Here is a 20,943-nt window from a genome sequence, read left to right as displayed (position 1 = left end):
TGTGTACAGCCCTGTGTACCCTGTGTACAGCCCTGTGTACGGCCCTGTGTACAGCCCTGTGTACAGCCCTGTGTACAGCCCTGTGTACGGCCCCCTGTGTACAGCCCTGTGTACCCTGTGTACAGCCCCTGTGTACAGCCCTGTGTACGGCCCTGTGTACGGCCCTGTGTACGGCCCTGCTCAGAAAATAAGGGGAGAGAGAGCAGAGGGAGGGGCGGGGGGGGGGGGGGGGGGGGGGCAGAGAGAGAGAAAGCGTGGGGGAGTGGGAGCAGAGAGGGGGGGGGGGACAGACAGAGTAGGGGGGAACAAGGAGAGGGAGAGTGTGAAAGGAGGAGGGTAGTGGGGTGGGTGGAAGTGGGAGAGGTAGAGGGAGGGTGGTGACTGGGGGTTGGGGGGGGGAGGGGGGAGATAACTTTTGCTTTCACTATCCCTCTCACTTTCTTTCCAGTTTTAAACTAATTTCTATTGTTTTGGTCGGGAGAGAGGCTACTGGCCTGTAAAGTCAAATTTCTTTGCTCCCCGTAGTTCCTGCTTGACCGACTGGGTATTTCCAGCAATGTCTGTATGTATTTCAGATTTCCAGCATTATGTTATTTTTGAACATCGGGCCAATCAGCTTGGCATTTACGGTGCGGGGTTTGCTCGACTGAGCCAGTCACTTGTCTAATTGTGATGTGTGTCTTGTTGGCAAAACCAGCATCTATTGGCCAAACTCAATGCCTCTTGAGGAGATGTGGTTGAAGGAACTGCAGATGCTGGCTTCTACCAAAGATAGACACAAAATGCTGGAGTAACTCAGCGGGACAGGCAGCATCTCTGGAGAGATGGGATGGGCCAAGAGCTTTCTTCAGACTGAAGACGGGTCTCAACCAGAAACATAATCCATTCCTTGTAGCAAGACATGCTACCTTGCCCTGTTGAGTTACTCCAGCATTTTGTGTCTATCCCCTTGAGGTGACCTTGGTCATAGAGTCACGGATAGATGATGGATTGAAGGTGAAAGGAACATGATGTGAAAACAAGATGTCTTTATGCATTAGATTGTTATGTTCTTGTACTGGAGGGGCTGCAGGAAGTAGATTCAATAATAACTTAAACATTGAATAGGACATACAAAGGCAAAGAACAGTTTGAAGAAGAGTCTCGACCTGAAACATCACCCATTCCTTCTCTCCAGAGATGCTGCCTGGCCCGCTGAGTTACTCCAGCACTTTGTGTCTATCTTCGGTTTAAACCAGCGTCTGCAGTTCCTTCCCACACAATACATTTCCAGGGCTGTGAAGAATGAAGAACAATATGGGATTTGTTGACTATCCTTTCCAGTTTGCTGGCAAAGGCACAAGAAGCCTGTGGGCTGGGTGATGATGTGTGTCTCTGAACACGATGGTTGCAGAGTGAAAGCCACCACTACAGCAGGTTTCATGGAATACACAGCTGGCTCATTTTGCCACTTGATCTGTGGGTTTTCATGGTTGTCATGGTTTGGTTGGGGCCCACCAACATGGCCAGCCATTCCTCTGTCCACACTTGGATCACTACAGCAGTTGTGCCATCTCTTTACGTTTTACAGTGTGTGTCCGATATCGTGCATGGACCAGCATGTATGGTACTTCACGCAAACAGGGCAGTGACACGGTGGTGTAGCGGTAAATTTACTGCCTCACAGCGCCAGGGACCTGTGTTCGATCCTGCCGTGGGTGCTGTCTGTATGGAGTTTGTACGTTCTCCCCGTGACCCGTGTGGGTTTTCATCAGTGCTTAGGTTGACTCCAATGACGTGCATCAGGTTAATTTCTTTTAGTTTTCGAGAAACAGTGAGGAAACAGGCCATTCGGCCCATCGAGCCTGCACCGACCAGCGATCCCCGCACACTAATGCTATCCTACACATACCAGGGACAATGTACATTTATACCAAGCCAAATAACCTACAAACCTGTACGTCTTTGGAGTGTGGGAGGAAACCTGAGATCTCGGGAAAAATCCGCGTAGGTCACGGGGAGAACGTACAAACTCCGTACAGGCAGCGCCCGTAGTCAGGATCGAACCCGGGTCTCTGGCGCTGTAAGCCCTGTAAGGCAGCAACACTACCATCGTGCTACCGTGCTGCCCACAGTGAAACTTCTGTAAATTGTCCCTAGTTGTGGGGTAGAGATAGGGTACGCAGACTCGGTGGGCTGAAGGGCATATTCTCACGCTGTATCTCTAAAGTCTAAAGCAAATTCTAAAGGCAGATATCATTATCTGATATTTTAATGTATCTCCAGAAGGTAGACCATTATATATACATCCATGGCAGGCTAAAGTCACCAAAGCAAAACAAAGTATTTTTTATTTTGCTGTCTTTTGCTATTCGCACACAAAACCAGGGGCTGCTCTCTCCCGCACCCCATCTATTTTACACCGCACCATTTCTCGGTGAACATGCGTGACCTGTTACTCAAATTCTCAGAAGTTCTGCAACTTTTTTGGGACTTTAAAAAGAATTCTTGTGTTTAAATCCACAAGTCAATTTGAAAACATTCCAAAACTCCTGAGAGAACTCCTAAATCATTTCCTAATTTCCAAGAAGCAAATTGGATTAATAAGGACTTACATGGCCAAGGAAGACATAGACACTGAGCGAATATAGAACGGGGCAGGAACCGGTCCTTCAGCCCACAGTATCTGTGCCAAATATGATGCCAAACTAAACTAATTCCATCTGCCCACACATGACCCATATTGTTCCATCCCCTGCATATCCTTGTCCCACTTTAAAGACCTCTTAAATGCCATCATCATATCTGTTTCCCACACCACCCTGTCAATGCATTCTAGAGAGTAAAATCCTACCCCTTGCATCTTCTCAAAACCATCCCCATCTCGCCTAACGTCCTCCGATATCTGACATTTCCCCCCTGGGGATAAGGTTTCTGTCTATCTGTGCCTCTCATCATTTAATAAACTTCTATCAAATCTCCCCTCAGCTCCTGGAACTCCAGAGAAAACAACCCATGTTTGTCCAATCTCTCCCATTAAGTGATCAGTTCAGTTCAGTATTATTTGTCATATGTAAGATAACACAGGGTCAAGGGTACAATGAAATGTGTTTGACAAGACAATGGGTCACCTCAGCAAAGATATTACAAGGATAAAAATAAGATAAGATAAGATAAAAGTGACATTGGTAGATAAAAGACAATAATAAATAAAATAATCAACATATATGATGTGTTTATGAGTTCAGAAGCCTGATGGCCTGATGATAAAAACTGTTCTTAAGTCTGGTGGTACGTGCAGCCATGCTCCTATATTGTCAGTAAGTACACAAAAAGCTGGAGAAACTCAGCGGGTGCAGCAGCATCTATGGAGCGAAGGAAATAGGCGACGTTTCGGGCCGAAACACTTCTTCAGACTGATTGTCCTGTTTTGTCTGCCTGAGGGTAACAATGAGAACAGTCTACCTGCTGGTTAGCTGTGGCCCTTGATGATACTGTATACTTTCCACAGACACCGCCGGTGGATAATGTCCTGAATGGCCGGGAGACAGTTGCCACTGATGTGCTGTGTGCCACCTTCACCACTCTCTGTAGTGATTTGTGGCTGTGGGAAGAACAGTTCCTGTACCAGCTCATCAGCAGACTCTCCATGGTGCATCTGTAGAAGTTTGTGAGGATGCTGGCTTCCATGCCAAACTTCCTCAGTCTACTCAGGAAAAAGAGCCGCTGGCGGGCTTTCTTAGTTACTGTGTCCGTGTACAGTGTCCATGAGAGGTCCTCAGTGATGTGCACACCGAGGAACTTGAGGCTGCTGACCCTTTCAACCTCAGCATCACCGATGTAGATGGGGAGGTGTCCACTCCCCCGCTGTCTCCTGTAGTCCACGATCATCTCTTTAGTTTTGCTGACATTGAGAGACATCCCCTCTCATTCAGGCAACATCCTTGTACACTTCTGCACCCGCTCCAAAACCTCCAATCTAAACTACTGAGTCACCAAGGATCCCATGCATCTTAATCTTCAGGACCAGCCTAGCATGAGGGACCTTGTCAAATGTAACCAATATCCACTGGCCTCCCATTATTCATCACCTTCTCAAAAAACTCAGTCAACTTTGTACATCCTCTAACTCCAAGCACAAATTCAGGGTTTCAACATTTCGAGGTCAGTTTATTGTCACCTGTGTCATTTAAGGCAGAGTGAAATTCTAATGACATCCTTTATTCTCAAGTTGCCTTATCCTCACTTTTTGTTTTAATGAATGTATAAAAATGCTTGGGATTCTTCAGGACATCATTGATCTTCCCACCTGTGTGATTGGACCAATGTGGGAAAATCTTATAGAGGTGTACAAAATCATGAGAGGAATAGATCGGGTAGATGCACAGAGCCTCTTGCCCAGAGTAGGGGAATCGAGGACCAGAGGACACAGGTTCAAGGTGAAGGGGAAAAGATTTAATAGGAATCTGAGGGGTAACTTTTTCACCCAAAGGGTGGTAGGTGTATGGAACGAGCTGCCAGAGGAGGTAGTTGAGGCTGGGACTATCCCAGCATTTAAGAAACAGTTAGACAGGTACATGGATCGGACAGATTTGGAGGGATATGGACCAAACGCAGGCAGGTGGACTAGTGTAGCTGGGACATGTTGGCCGGTTTGGGCAGGTTGGGACGAAGGGCTGTATCACTCTAACCACTCTCTCAATGTCCTGAGCCTACTTTGCAACATCCTTGCTCTTGACATCAAGGATGGTAACATAGTGTAGCTTTACTGCCTCACAAACTTCTGTCCATAGAGTCCTTATCACCTTGGCCCGCCTAGATCAGCCCAACCCTGCTGTTCAACAGAGCCTGTCATGGTGCCACTGTGCTTGAACGTTATTTACAAAGTATTAGCCTCATTCTTAAAGATTTAGACTTTTTATTAATATGTCGTCCGAATAACCTTATGTCAGAATGACGACTGATTCTGATACAGTTGTTTAAATTCATGAAAGAAAGTTAAATATTAGCAGACTGGTTTTAAATGATTGGTAGCCACAAAACACGAGACGTTAGATTAACTGAAAAGAACAGAGAGCAGAACAAAAGAAGGTATTTAGTGGTCTGGACAATGTACCATTGAAGTTCGAGTCAGCATTAGAGAATAAATTTGCAGCAGCACAACAGATGATTTGGTTCATCAGGTTCATTCTGGCTGAAGATTGAAAGGTAAAAATCTCAGGAGTTTTCACTGGATGGGTGTGGGGAGGATGTCACCTGTTAGTTTAGTTCACTATTGTCACATGTACCCAGGTACAGTGAAAAGCTTTTATGTTAGTCCAAGAGATTATGCATGAATAAAAGCAAGCCGAAAAAGGATTAAATGTGCAAGGTTTAAAGTAAACAGTAACAAGTCCGATATAGACTGATTGAAGTCAAAGGTTTACAAAGGATCTGGGAGAAATAGATCCTTTTTTTTTTGATTAAAGAAACTCAGCAAGTCAAAGGCATCTTGGAGAACATGAGGTAGATGCTGGAGTAACTCAGCGGGTGCAGCAGAATCAAGATCAATGTTTTTTTTTTGCCTAAAAGGACAAAACGTTGCCTACTACATAGATGAGTAACTCAGCGGGTCAGGCAGCATCTGTGGAGAACATGGATAGGAGAAGCTTTCAGCGGGTCAGGAGTCTGTGGAGAAACTAGTCGTTTCGAGCGGGTCAGGCAGCATCTGTGATAGGTGACTGCCTGAACCTAACTCCAGGCCGCATGTGGAGAACATGGATAGGTGTGGCGATGCTGCCTGAACCTCCACCGCTGTCTGTGGCAATGAATTCCACAGATTCACCAGCATTGTCAGCTGAAACTTCACAGCCTCTTCAGAGATAGAAGAAGACAAAGTGCTGGTGTAACTCAGTGACTCAGGCAGCATTGAGACTGGTCTTGACCCAAAACGTCACCTATCCTTGTTCTCACTAATCCATGTTCTCCACAGATGCTGCCTGACCCGCTGAGTTACTCCAGCACTCTGTGAAACGTCACCTATCCACGTTCTCCACAGATGTTCTCCACAGATGCTGGCTGACCCGCTGAGTTACTCCAGCACTCTGCGTCCTTCAAACATTGCCTGACCACCTGGGTGTGGAAGCAGTTTGTCTGTTTGTGCTGGCAGTTGTTTTTCCACAAGACATCTCCTTGAAATCTTTTCTCCTTAAGATTCACCTTCTTCCCCAGTTTATTATCTAATTATCTATAAGAAATATTACTTTATATCAATTTTAATATTTAGTCGTAGTTTTTCATTGTCCTATCTGGGCCACATGACAATAAACTCTCTTGACTTGACTTGACTTGTTTAATACAGTGTGGAAACAGGCCCTTCGGCCCAACTTGCCCACACTGGCCAACAAAGTCCCAGCTACCCCAGTCCCACTTGCCTGCGCTTTATCCATAACCCTCCACACCTATCCTATCCATGTACCTGTCTAAGGTAGACAAAAGTGCTGGAGAAACTCAGCGGGTGCAGCAGCATCTATGGAGCATAGGAAATAGGCAATGTTTTGGGCCAAAACCCTTCTTCAGACTGAACCTGTCTAACTGTTTCTTAAAAACGATGGGATAGTCCCAGCCTCAACTACCTCCTCTGGCAGCTTTTTACTGTAATCAAATGTATTTCTGGTGAGACTTTGTCTCGACATTTCAGAAGATACTTGAGGATGCAGTTGCTGACCTGATGAATATAGTTGGGAGAAGCATCTTGTCCATGCAGCAAGAACTATCCCCATGAAGCCCAGTTCATAACAATTGCATGAAGTGTTTATTTCATCTGTACAGACTATTCCCCATCTCCCACAGGCAGGCTTCTCATCAGAGGTGTTTATGACACTTAGAACTGGTCCAAGATATTTTAATGAGCCTCGGGCTTAGAAGTCACAGTTGATTTAATGCTCCTAGCATTGGGCAGTTGTGATTCATGCCTTGCTTACTTTACACCTCATCAAAGAGTCTAGGCACTAGAACCAACTGCTTCATAGATAAGTCATGAGAAAACCATGCAGTTTCAAAAATAGTTTTTGTAATGGACTTAATGATTTGTGGGTTTTTATGGGTTGTCAGCATTGGATATATTGTGCCAGAGGCTTTTGTCTTCGAAGTGAACAATAAACAGGTGTGCAAACAGATAGAACGATCGTACAGAGCAGTACGTGTGGCAGTGAGCAGTGTATCTCCCTGATGTTGAAAGCTAGAGCGGGCCTCATGTTGAAGGTTCATGTCAGCATGAGGGTTGGTGGCAGAGGTATTTATGACAACTATTACAACATTTAAACAACATTTGGACAGGGACATGGTTAGGAAAGCGGGCCAAACGCAGGCAGGTTGGACTAGTGTAGATGGGGTATGTTGGTCGGTGTGGGCAAGTTGGGCCGAAGGGCCTGTTCCACTCTGTATCACTATGACTGACGTTTTATAACAACATCTGTTAAAACAGGAGCAGGTCCAATTCCTTTAAATTTCATTTTTTAAATTTAAATAAAAAATAAAAATCTTTGCTCCAAGATGATTGTTAGGAAAAGCCTGGTCATTTTTCTCAGCTGTGTCCATTATTGAAATAAGTAACTTGAATGGATACAGCAGAGAGGCACCACCCATGTGGAGGTGTCCCAGTTACTGGCTATGTCCCCTTGTCCAAGTACTAATGAAGGGTATGTAGATGGAGTGTGCCATGCACTGGTCTACTGAACCCAGCTGGAAGGTTGCAGCAGTGAACTGCAGGTGCTGGTTTACACCGAAGATAGGCACAAATGCTGGAGTAACTCAGTGGGACAGGCAGCATCTCTGGAGAGAAGGAATGGATGACGTTTCGGGTCGAGACCCTTCTTCAGACTGAGAGTCAGGGGAGAGGGAAACTAGAGATGTGGAAGAGTTTCAAAGAGAATTAAAAGGCCAGATCAAAGCAGACGATGATCAAGGATCTGCCAAATGGTTCATTGTTGGCTGAAGGGAAACATAGAAACATAGAAATTAGGTGCAGGAGTAGGCCATTCGGCCCTTCGAGCCTGCACCGCCATTCAATATGATCATGGCTGATCATCCAACTCAGTATCCCGTACCTGCCTTCTCTCCATACCCTCTGATCCCCTTGGCCACAATGGCCACATCTGACTCCCTCTTAAATATAGCCAATGAAGTGGCCTCAACTACCCTCTGTGGCAGAGAGTTCCAGAGATTCACCACTCTCTGTGTGAAAAAAGTTCTCCTCATCTCGGTTTTAAAGGATTTCCCCCTTATCCCCTTGTCCTGGACTTCCCCAACATCGGGAAGGTGACAATGAGGCATTCAAACAGTGAAAATAGTCAGGGAATGGCTGGTGTTGGAGAAAGTGGAGTACATCATGGTCTCCAGTCACTGGGCAGTCTCAGACTGGTGTCCAATCACTCTGTCCATCACACTACGTTGAGTAAAGCTAGTTCAGGTTTGCAGTTACACGTGTGTTACTGCTAAGTAACATATTTCCTTTTACAAATATTATGTCACCTTGTTGTCTTTTAGAATTGACTTTTTCCATTAAACAAGGCAGGCTGGAGAGTTTCATGAGACAGAAGTGCATCGAGATGTTTAAATACTTTCATCAATTTAAGGTTGAAGGTTGAAGTAGTCTATCACTGTCTCCTGAATCCAGAGATGAACGTTGCCCTTGAAGTGAACTCCAGCCTGTCTGTTTTCCCTTCACTTATATATTGTGTATACACAGTTGGAGTTGAAGGGGGCTGTTTTATTCCACTCTTGGCAAGTATTGTTTCATTGCCAGTGGAGTGTGTCATGGCTTGACAATGATAAATGGTATTCCCTGTTGCCAAGTTGCACAGCTTGGTCAGAAGGGCTATTGTGCATTGTGATCAACAAGGAATCTCATCCATTGGGAAAGCATGCATAGAATCTCGGGGACAATGCATGAGCTTTTCCTGCCCAGTAGATGCATCAGTACAACATCGACCTTTGGGGCATTTAGTTTCACTTTGTGGACGTCTTTGGGGAAAGTATACAATATAGGTTTGTGCTCAGGGCAGTAAGTCATTCATGAGTTGTTATTATTTCTGGGTTATTCAGGCGATTTTTGGCATCATCCAACTGCCTGGAAATGGGTGTTCAAGAATGAACTGCAGATGCTGGAAGATCGAAGGTACACAAAATTGCTGGAGAAACTCAGCGGGTGCAGCAGCATCTATGGAGCGAAGGAAATAGGTGACGTTTTGGCCCGAAACGTCGCCTATTTCCTTCGCTCCATAGATGCTGCTGCACCCGCTGAGTTTCTCCAGCAATTTTGTGTGCCTGGAAATAGGTAGTGGGCAAGGGTGGATGTGCAGATGAGTTGAAGGTAGAAAATCTGGAAGTCAAAGCAAAGCTGCTTTGAGTCGGAAATAGACACTAAATGCTGGAGTAACTCAGTGAGACAGAATGCAGCATCTCTGGAGAGAAGGTATAGGTGACGTTTCGGGTTGAGACCTACACCAAAGATAGGCACAAAATGCTGGAGTCACTCAGCGGGACAGAATGCAGCTAAGATAGACACAGAAAGAACACACTGAAGATAGAAGATAGACTGACCCTTTGCATTGGTATCCGTTACTGGGAGAGGGTGGGAATAGGGGCAGGATTGTGTGTGTGTGAGTGTCAAAAGGACCCGTGGTGGAAAATAAACAAATGTCACTTTAATCCTTGACTTTGTACTCCTCTCCCACCCCCTTCCACGTTGTCAACTTTCTCCTCCTTAGCATTTTCTGACGGAGCTCTGTATTCTGTAGGGAGTGAATGCGATTGTTGGACAAGGCAGAACTAGTGCAAATGGGTGATAGATAGTCGACGTGGGCAGTGGACCCAAGGGCCTGTTTCCATGCTGTATCCCAAAACTAAAAGGTAGTTGAGGCAGGTACCTTCATAACATTTAAGACATTTGGACAGGTACATGGATAGGATAGGTTTAGAGGTTTAACGTCTGAAGAAGGGTCTCGACCCAAAACGTCACCCACTCCTTCTCTCCAGAGATGCTGTTTGTCCCACAGAGTTACTCCAGCATTTTGTGTTCAGTTTAGGTTTAGGGGGTTATGGGCTATAGGTGGGACTAGTGCAGATGTGTCATGTTGATTGGTGTGGGCAAGTTTGGCCAAAGGGCCTGTTTCCACACTGTATCTCTCTATGTGGTCAATTGTTCTGTTAGTTAGGTTATAAATACTAGCTGTTTACACTGACTTGTTTGAGCAAGATTGCAGATGTGGTCATGGAATGGTTGCATGCCTCGAGGTGACAGTATTAGAGGATTCATTTGATTTAACATAAGCAAAATTGAATCTGGTCATTATCTTGTGCACAGTCTTGGCGCCAGAGGAAACAAAATGCTGGCTTGGTTTTGAGAGGCTTCAAATTAATCTACAAGTTTATGTGGGCAGAGAAGACTTTTGGCTTCCCGTACCTTTCAACATCATGAATCATTAGGGTGGGACTAAAACCCAACAATGGCTGTCTCCTGTTACACTTGAAATGTTCACATCACCTTGTGTAAGAATCATAAACATGTCCAAATAATTTCTTGAGCTAGACACTGGAGAAGATCTGATTCCTGCTTGTGAAAATCAAAACTATTCGATATTTGTCTTTTCAGGTGAAAATGATCCCAAGGCTTTCAAAATAAGTGGTCACAACTTGATGCCAGGTTTATAGAGACATCCACATTGTAGACAGGTAGAGGCATGTTACATTGCTGTAAAGAAAATAATGCCAGCAAATAGTGACAGTGTTTCTAACTAACTGTGGGAACTGTGATTGGACAAAAAGTGACTCAACAGGTCAGGCAGAATCTCTGGAGAACTTAGATGGGTGATGTTTGGGGTCTGAACCCTTCTTGTCACAAAAGGTCACCTATCCATGCTCTCCTGTGGTGCTTCCTGGCTTTAGACTTTAGAGATACAGTGAGGAAACAGGCCCTTCGGCCCACCTTGTCCACACCGACCAGCGATCACTCTTTATCTCTGTACACAGTGCATGGCTGGGTTGTACTCATGTATAGTCTCTCCACTGACAGGATAGCATGCAACAAAAAATATTTTCACCGTAGCTCAGTACACATGACAATAATAAACCAAACTAAGCTAATAAGGGCGTAACAGTGGTGCAGCGGTAGAGTTGCTGCCTTACATCGCTAGAGACCCGGGTTTGATCCCGACTACAGGTGCTGTCTGTACGGAGTTTGTACGTTCTCCCTGTGACCGCGTGGGCTTTCTCTGAGATCTTCGGTTTCCTCCCACACTCCGAAGATCTGCAGATTTGTAGCTTATTTGGCTTGGTGTAAATGTAAATGATCCCTCGTGTGTGTAGGATGGTGATAGTGTGTGGGGATCGCTGGTCGGCACGGACTCAGTGGGCTGAACGGCCTGTTTCCACACTTGTATCTCTAAACTGAACTGATAAAGTAAACTAAACTTAATTAGCTTCAGTAGATTACACTAGTTTATAGGACAAAGAACAAATGTATCTGCGGTCGATAGTCAATGTGGACTTGGTGATTGAGGGGCCGGGTTCCACGCTGTATCTCTTAAACTACTTGCAGATTCCTGGTAACAGCCTGTGGAAGTCACTCAGTAGCTGTCAGGGAGCAGTGGTTACAGCTTGCAGGTGGTGGCATGGGATTAATGCTGTTGCCACCCAGCTGCTGTGTGTATTAGAAGCGCAGTAGGTGGAGATTCACTCACAACTACCAGTTACCGTTGACTCTACGAACAGTAACCCCAGTATCTTTACCATCCTTGCACCACAGTGTCACGTGCAACTATTGCTACAGTGTACCAACGTACACTCATATATCCCATTCTGCAACTTAAAAACATGTGGGCATGGAATCAGATTTTTGCCAATATTAATTTTTAAACCTCATAATTCTTGATTAGTACAGGTGTCTGGGGTTATGGGAAGAAGGCAAGAGAATGGGATTGAGAGGGGGAGATAGATCAGCCACAATTGAATGGCAGAGTAGACTTGATGGGCCTAATGGCCTAATTCTGATCCTAGACCTTGTGAATTTATGATTTCTTGAATGACAGTGAAATTTAATGAAAGTGTTAAATTAATACTACGGCTTAAAATATGGCTTCTGATGATTTATTAACTTACCAAAGTTTCTGTAAAACTACTCCCTTAAGCTCTTAATACGCTGCTTCCAATTAATTCTTTCATGAAGAACTTTTATCATTTATTCTGGTTCTTTCCAAATTTAGAAGTGTTTTTGTTGGATGGCCTCCACATTGGGAGTCGGTCACTATCTCAAGTTTCTGAATCTGTGGGCTGGATATCCATCTTGCCCACGCAGTACATTCAATGCTACTTAGTCATTTGACCTCTGACAGTTTTCTTTTTATCACAATCACAAGACTGCACCATTTGTCTGCTGCTTAAACCTATGATTTTCAGGAGTCCCACATTCCAAGTCTAGTTGATGCTCCCTGTCAAAGCATCACTAGACATCAACGGATGACTCGCATAGGAAATAGTTTAGTTCGAGATACAAGGCAGAAACAGGCCCTTCAGCCCACCGACCCACTGAGTTTCTCCAGTTTTTGTGTTTATCTTCAGTGTAAACTCCCTCTGGAAGGCGACTCCGGACTGTCAAAGCTGCCACAGCCAGACATAACAACAGCTTTTTTTTCCATGTGGTAGCTCTACTCAATAACCAAAAACCTGTAGCCTCCTTTTGCTCTGGTATTTTATTTAATTCCCATGTTTAATCAATAATGTTTTATTATTAACATTTAATGTTTTATGTGTCATTCATACCTGTCACTGTATGTCATGTTGTTACTTGCGGGCAGAGCACCAAGGCAAATTCCTTGTATGTGAATACTTGGCCAATAAACTTATTCATTCATCTGCAGTTTCGTCCCACACTCCTCATCATTGTTATGTATAACTAATGCTGCTCTTGCTGCCCATCTACAATCCTTACTGAACAAAGGGGCCTGTCTTGATAGTCATGGTACTGTATGGGTACAGTACAAAATCCCCTCCTTCAGTACTGTGAGGGATATAACATGAGGTTACATAGGACTGATGGTGTACATTTACACTGATGCTAAAGGTCTATATTATCTCCTGGATGCCCAGTTTTCACGTACATACTTTATAAACTGTATATATATATAATGGTATATACTTTAAATGTATATGCCATTTTAAGTATACACTTATACGAACCTTGAGGCCCTCAGCTATAGGGAGAGGTTGTGCAAGCCAGGACTTTATTCCTTGGAGCAAAGGATGGGTGATGATCTTATAGAGGAGTAGGTAAATGCACAGAGGCAAATGCACAGAGCCTTTTACCCAGAGTAGGGGAATCAAGAACCAGGTAGCAGAGGTTTAAGGTAAGGTGGAAAAATTTAATGGGAACCTGAGGGACAGCTTTTTTACACAAAGGATGCTAGGTTTATGGAATGAGCTGCCAGAAGAAGTAGTTGAGGCAGGTGCTATCATATCATTTAAAATACATTTGGACAGGTACCTGGATAGGATAGGTTTAGAAAGATATGATCTAAAGGCAGACAGGTGGGACTAGTATCGCTGGGACATGTTGGTCAACATGAGCAAGTTGGGCAGAAGGGCCTTTTTCCACGCTGTATGACTATGACTTTATGTATATTACAGAAAAGCCTGTAATGAGGGAAAGAATAAGGCCCCTTGATGATCACGGCGGATGTCCATGTGTGGATCTGCTGGGGGTGTGCAAGGTTGTCCATGAATATTTCTTCCCTGTTTCTACCAAGGAGAAAGATACACAGACTCGGGATCTCAGTCAAGTTAACTGGGCGTCTTCAATGATATGAAGGTAGAAAAACATCTGAGGCAACTTGATTGTCATGGACATGTTCGGTATTGGTTTATTGATTTAGTTTCCTTTAGAGATACAGCGCGGAAACAGGCTCTTCAGCCCACTGAGTCAACGCCAACCAGCGACCCGCATTACACTAGCAAACAACTAGAACCAATTTACAATCTTTACCGCATCCAATTAACCTGCAAACCTGTACGTCTTTGGAGTGCGGGAGGAAACCAGCGCACCTGGTGAAAACCCACGTGGTCACGGGGAGAACGTGCAAACTCCGTACAGACAGCGCCCATGGTCAGGATCGAACCCGGGTCTCTGGCACCGTGACCCTCTGAAGATGGGTTCTACCTGATTCTCAAGCTGGTATTACCCTGCCTTTAATGACCATCGAGCAATCTTGTGAAAGGCGGACAGAGAGTAGCCTCCCCTCCTTTTCCCCCACACAGAAGTACACGGCAGTTTCAGGCCATTAACTTGGAATATTTTATTTTTATCTGTTATGAAGATCAATGGATACATTTTCCATCACATAGTTAAGTAATCTGACCTTAACCAGGCTGCCAGGGTCTCGGAGAGATGAGCTGTTATAGTCTCCCCTTTGATATATGAAGACTATGTTTGTTTATGCAAGACCTTTCTGCTTAACTGAAGCAGACATGGAGTGGGCATTGGATGACATACATGGCATTCAGTAAAATTTATGCTCAGCTTTGACAGTAATAATAATTTTATCTCTGCGCAGATTCCAGGCATTCTATGTCTCTTTAGATAAGTGCACAGCTGTAGAAAAAAGTATTGACTTGCTTAGGGCAGCACAGTGGTGCAGCTGGTAGATCTGCTGCCTCATAGCGCCTGAGACCCAGGTTCGATCCTGACCTCGGCTGCTGTCTGTACGGAGTTTGCACGTTCTCCCTGTGACCGCATGGGTTTTCTCCGGGTTCTCCGGCTGTTTCCCTCTATGATTCTATGTGAAAGCCATTTGTAAGTGAAACCAGGAGACGGAACACCTTCATATTAATACAGCGGCAACTTAATCGAACATTAATGCCTCGTGGATGTCATGACTCAGGAATCTCTATTACAGAACTCCTTGGCCATGTTACTGTAGATCATCTCTTCCTCCTGCAGGTAATAGATAACGGATACACTTGCCACTTGCCTCGCCCTCTGGTGTTACTTGGATTAATCCGACAGACAGCAGGTTCACTGAATGGTACCGAATGCTAACATCAATCCTGCTGCCTTTATGCATGTTTTAGTTCAGGCTATTGCCAAGGTCGGGCTTGGTTGCAGGAGATGATGCACTGCAGTGCTGGATCCCTTCACGAGGGTCAGTGGTTGGTCAACTCTGTGTGATAGTAACGCATGTTTTTCTGCTGCAGGGGTGCCCGCCTGATGCTGGGGACTTCCGGCACCAGCAATGCTCCGCGCACAATGACCTGAAGTACCAGGGACAATATTATGAGTGGGTTCCCGTCTACAATGACCCAGAGGCTCAGTGTGCGCTGAAGTGTCAGGCTCGGGGCACTGACCTGATCGTGGAACTATCGCCCAAGGTCCTCGACGGTACCCGATGCAACACCGAGTCTCACAACATGTGCATCAGTGGGATTTGTCAGGTAACTTTACAAACCATTTCATAATTACCACCAAAGATTCTTCATTGTTTGTTTCAGTAATGGGCCCGTCCCACTTACGCAACTTTATCGGTGACTGCCGGCACCCGTCATAGGTCTTTGCAGGTCTGTGAAAATTTTCACCGTGTTGAAAATCCAGCAGGGACCAGAAAGATACTACGACTCTTTGATTGACTGAGGAGACGACTCACGACCATACGGGCGACATCCTGGTGACATGTCGCGCGGTGAACCTGTACGGTCGTGAGTAGTCGCCCAAAGAGTCGTACCTTGTTCTGGTCACCGCTGGATTTTCAACATGTTGAACATTTTCGGTGACCTGCTGCGATTATGACGGGTGCCGGCAGTCCCCGAAAAAGTTGCGTAAGTGGGACAGGCCCTTTAGTCCATACTTGCAGAAAGAACTAATATTTAATTTAGTGTGGAAGTATTTTGGAACTCTAAACACTGTAAATTGTATCTACTGTACACACTGTAAATGGCTCAATTGTAATCATGTATTGTCTTTCTGCTGACTGGTTAGCACGCAACAAAAAGCTTTTCACTGTACCTCGGTACACGTGACAATAAACTAAACTGTAACTGAGAGATTGAGGACGGAATATTCTATCCAGTTCTGTTTATTGCATTTTAGAAAGAGCTTTTAAAAGTGGTAGAGACCGGAATGGTTTGTGGAACGATATGTGAAGGATCGGGAAAGCCATGATTTCTCTCTTCAAAAAAGGGAAGGCTGAGCCAAGATTTGATACAACTGTTTAAAATCCTAGCTGTTTGGAGAGCTTAAATAGAGTAAAATGGTTTATGAAGGCTAAATAGTCAATTAGCAGAATCTTTGCATTTCAGGTCATTGGCAATGGAACATGCTTGACATGAGGAAAAACATCTTTTGCAATGGTTAATTGGAGTTTAATAAGTGCAGTAAATTGCTAATGGATGCAAGGCAGCTTTCAAATGGGAACTTGATAAATATATTAAGGTTAGAAAGAAACAGCAAGAAAGGAAGATAGATGCAAAAAGCTGGAGTAACTCAGCGGGACTGGCAGCATCTCTGGAGAGAAGGAATGGGTGATGTTTCGGGTTAAGAATCTTCTTCAGACTGATTGGAGGGTTTGAAGAAGGATCTCAACCCAATATACATCACCCGTTCCTTCTCTCCAGAGATGCTGCCTGGCTCATCTGGAATTACTCCAGCTTTTTGTGTCTATCTTTGGTTTAAGCCAGCATCTGCAGTTCCTTCCTACACACAACAGCAAGAAACTGCAGATGCTGGAATCTTGTGCAGTAAACAAAGTGCTGGAGGAACTCAGCGGATCAGGCAGCTGGGAATAAACAGACGGAGTTTCAGGTCGGGACTCTTCTTCGGATAGAAAAGAGTAGGAATATTGGAAGATCTTTGAAACTTCTTGATCAGAGTGGCCATCTGGGCACAGTGGGTAGAGCTGCTGCCTCAGAGCGCCAGCAACCCGGGTTCGATCCTGACCTAAGGTGCTATCTGTGTGGAGTTTGCATGTTCCCTCTGTGACTGCGTGGGTTTAATCCGGGTGTTCCGGTTTCCTCCCACATCCCAAAGACGTGCAGCTTGGTGGTTCAAAGATAGACACAAAATGCTGGAGTAACTCAGTGGGACAGGCAGCTACTCTGGGGAGGAATGGAGGATGTTTCAGGCTGAAACCCTTCATCAGACTGACTGACTGACTTCAGTCTGAAGAAGGGTCTCGACCTGAAACATATCCAGAGATGCTGCCTGTCGCACACTGGGGCTCCTCTTCCTCCCCATCTCCCGACACTCGCAACAAGGGCCGAGCCCCTAGATCCTCACCTGTCACCCCCCCAGCCATCACATACAAAAAAATAATCCTCCGTAAGGTTTTGCCCACCAACTCCAACGTGACCCGCTGAGTAACTCCAGCATTTTTTTGTCTACCCGGTTTAAACCAGCATCTGCAGTTCCTTTCTACACAGGTCGGCAGTCCAATTGGCTTCTGTAAATTGTCCCAAATGTGCAGGGAGTGGATGAGAAAGTGAGATGACACATATCTAGTGTGAATGGGTCACATGGAATGCATGGATGGTTTGGACTCGGTGCGCCACAGGGTCTGTTTCCATGCTGTATCTCTAAACTAAAATCAATGACAATATCGGGTCAACACACAAGACTCCAGGATATGGGGCCATTGCTTTGTTTCCTTATTCCCTGAAACAAAGTATTTGGAGGGCGTTTCGTGACTCCACCACCAGCATGGACCAGTTTAGAAAATAAACCACATGGAAAACCATGAGCGAAAGAATTATTTATTATCATGTTCCTGATCTTGTTTTAATGTGCAAGTTCTCAGACATTTTGGTAAATATAATGATGTGATGGACTGAGTCAGGAAGTAGCAATGTCAAATTTGGGTTGAAGATTGAAGACCAGAGGTCAATGGAAGTGCTGGCACAGTTTGAGGTTGACAGGGTTGAGATCCTGGGAAAGAAAAGTATAAATGATGTGATATGTGTTGCTTGTGGTGATGTGCTTGTGTCTGTTCGAATAGAGTCCTTGACATTTTAAAATTAACACGTTGGGATGAATAAAACATCAGCGGGTCAGGCAGCATCCCTGAAGAACATAGAGAGACCGATGTGTAGCAAGGAACTGCAGATGCTGGTTCAAATCGAAGATAGAGACAAAATAGTGGAGTAACTCAGCGGGACAGGCAGCATCTCTGGAGAGAAGGAATGGGTGACGTTTCAGGTCGAGGCCCTTCATCAGAATCACATCGTTCTGAAGAAGGGTCTCAGTCTGAAGCGTTACACATTCCTTCTCTCCAGAGATGCTGCCTGTCCAACTGAGTTCATCCAGCTTGTTGTGTCCATGGAGAGAACAATGGTGTGGAGTCTGCTAGAGGAGTAGTGCGCTGTTGTTCCAGGAGTGGCCAGAGATGGCCGGTCACTTTGCGGAACATTGTAATCCCATGTCCAGAGAGCTGCTCTTTGCCCTTCCCCCAAAAATGCCAACAGCCAGTGCGCAACTGTTATAGATTCATAGCGCCAAACAGGCCCTTCGGCCCAACCTGACTATGCTGACCGACATGTCCCACCCTCAACCATTGCAGAAATCACTTTGGACGGCCAAGACTAAGTTGCGCCTGGAATTGCTTGGTGAAATTTCTGCTGATTTATGAATCGACAACTGCAGGTATAAGTGTTATTTCAGAGTTGGGGGTGATGAGGAAAGCAGCGCCGGTTCCTGACTCTCTGGCTCCGAGCGGCTGAGGTGCTAAAAAGTGAAGGATTAAAGGTGGACCCAGAGCTAAGGAAACCTCCACATCAGGCATGTGGAGGACACAAAGGCTTTGCCGAGGAAATTCTTTGCTGGCTTGCTCCTGGCATGCAGCCTGTGGGAATGCAAATCAGGAAATTGTGCAAACACAGCCGACAATTTTCTTCTCAATAATTTTAAAAGGATGTAAAACCATGGGCTGTCCACAATATACTGCTGCATGTTCCCTGTAGACTTTCCCCTCATGCCAAGAGCTTGCAGTTGGAAAATTAACCTCTGTGACTGTACAATTTAAAGAACAAGCTACTCTTTGCTGCAGTGAAGGGCAAGGAGAGGCCAGCACTCACACAAGTGTCACTCTGGGAACCGACAACAATTTAGTTTTAAGGCGCATGTTCACAAAGAATCAAATGGATATATAAAGCATTTGGAAAACAGACACAAAATGCTGGAGTAACTCAGCGGGGGACAGGCAGTATCTCTGGAGAGAAGGAATGGGTGACATTTCAGGTCGAGAACCTTCTTCCGACTGAGAGTTAAGGGAGATGGAGTCTAGAAATATGGATTGGTAAGGTGTGAAAACAAGGGATCAAAGCAACATTGCAAAAGTTAGGGTGATAAGTGAGGGAGAATTAGTCCGGGTGTAAGGAATGGAATAAAGAGGGAACTGCAGCCGGGGAAACCTTTTGATCAAAATCCAGAGGATGAGCTATGATCTGACCAACTTAAACTAAATCGACATTAGTATATTTTTGTTGTAATGTCATGCAGTCATAGTTTGCTCAGTAATGCAGAGCACCAGAAACATCTTGGCCATGTCATCATTAATCTATACAAGTAAGCGGAAGCCAAAAGCATGGTTTACCTGTTGCCAGTATGTGACGTGCCTTGCCCATGGTCGTTCATGTTGCACCAGGCTATCAATTCTTCTAACTATTCCCCAGTGATTTCAGGCCCGAGCAAGCAACACGCCTGGACTCCCATCTTGTCCCAGGCTTGTGTCAAATGCTCAGATACATTTACACAAAATTCCCAGCACTATAAATTTGTGATTTTGACTGAAGAAGCACGCTTAGACTTTGGTCTGAAGGGCCTGTTTCCATGCTCTATCTTTTAACTCAATTAAGGTCATAAGTGTTAGGAGCAGAATAAGGCCATTCGGCCCATCAAGTCTATTCCGCCATTCAATCATGACTGATCCATCTCTCCCTCCTATTCTCCCCCATTTTCCTGCCTTCTCCCCATAACCCCTGACATCCATACTAATGTAATTCATTCAAATTACAAATAGGCCCAGACATTCACAGCAAGAAGAAAGATCCTCTGGGCTTAACGGAATAGATGTCCCAGGGAGAACATTATGTACAAATGATGAACGGGAAGCATTTGCTTTCTGTGAAACCACTTCCATTTTGCTGTCTGCTTTATTGTAAGGATGAGAGTAAAACATATTTGCAAGATTTCAATCCATTTATGATCAGTAAAGCAAACACTGCACTCGGGGAAGAAACTTATTGCTGAATTAATATGATATACGCAGGCTCGATAGTTTGATAAATAGGCTGTGTTATGACTCTTAGTCTTTCATGAACTCCTTAAAAATGGATCTATCTTACTGAGTGAAACGATAGATAAGAACTGAAGGACTGCAGATATACTGACAGAAACAGAGCAGTGTATTTTTCATTTGATAACTAATTATTTTCTCTCGATTTCTTTCTGTCGGAAGCTAATTATAGAATCCATTTTCCAACTTTTTTTCCATGCTGTAATATTTAGGCTTTATTCAGAATGCTTTTCTGTAAAGGAACCATTTCAATGGCTTTATTCAACTGGAATTCCAGAGACATGAGGCTTAGCCCCTTGTTCATCGTTGCCACTGACCCAAGTAATTCAGTAACTGACAATGGCCATTTGTTTTATAAGTGGCCGAATTCTATGCTTGTTAATTAACTTCAATGTTGAAGGAGCATTATTGCAGCTGCACGGCAGCAAAGTGCACTTGTGAGTGGGAACAATTAAACGGGAATGTTGCTGGTTCAAGTTTCCCTCAGTCTCAGGCATTGCAACATATTTTCACCAGTGACATTAAACAGACATCTCCACTGTCCCAAACTGAAGGCAAGACAAATGGCATTGTTCTGTAAAACATCACTGCTTAATCTATTGAAGAATGAAATATATATTCAAACGTGTTGCAAATGAAGACAAATGATGCAAAG

General features: G+C 44.7%; 1 protein-coding gene across 1 annotated transcript in view; it reads left to right on the top strand.

Moving 5' to 3' along the window:
• Positions 1–20,943, top strand: part of adamtsl3 (ADAMTS-like 3) — a 264,426-nt gene that overhangs the window by 125,496 nt on the left and 117,987 nt on the right. The window contains exon 6 of the mRNA XM_055661003.1: positions 15,205–15,441. Within this exon, the coding sequence (XP_055516978.1) occupies positions 15,205–15,441 (237 nt within the window). The remainder of the gene's footprint in view (positions 1–15,204; positions 15,442–20,943) is intronic.

Source organism: Leucoraja erinacea, chromosome 33 (assembly GCF_028641065.1).
Source record: "Leucoraja erinacea ecotype New England chromosome 33, Leri_hhj_1, whole genome shotgun sequence".
Lineage (NCBI taxonomy): Eukaryota > Metazoa > Chordata > Chondrichthyes > Rajiformes > Rajidae > Leucoraja > Leucoraja erinaceus.
This window is presented reverse-complemented; position numbering and strand designations above follow the sequence as displayed.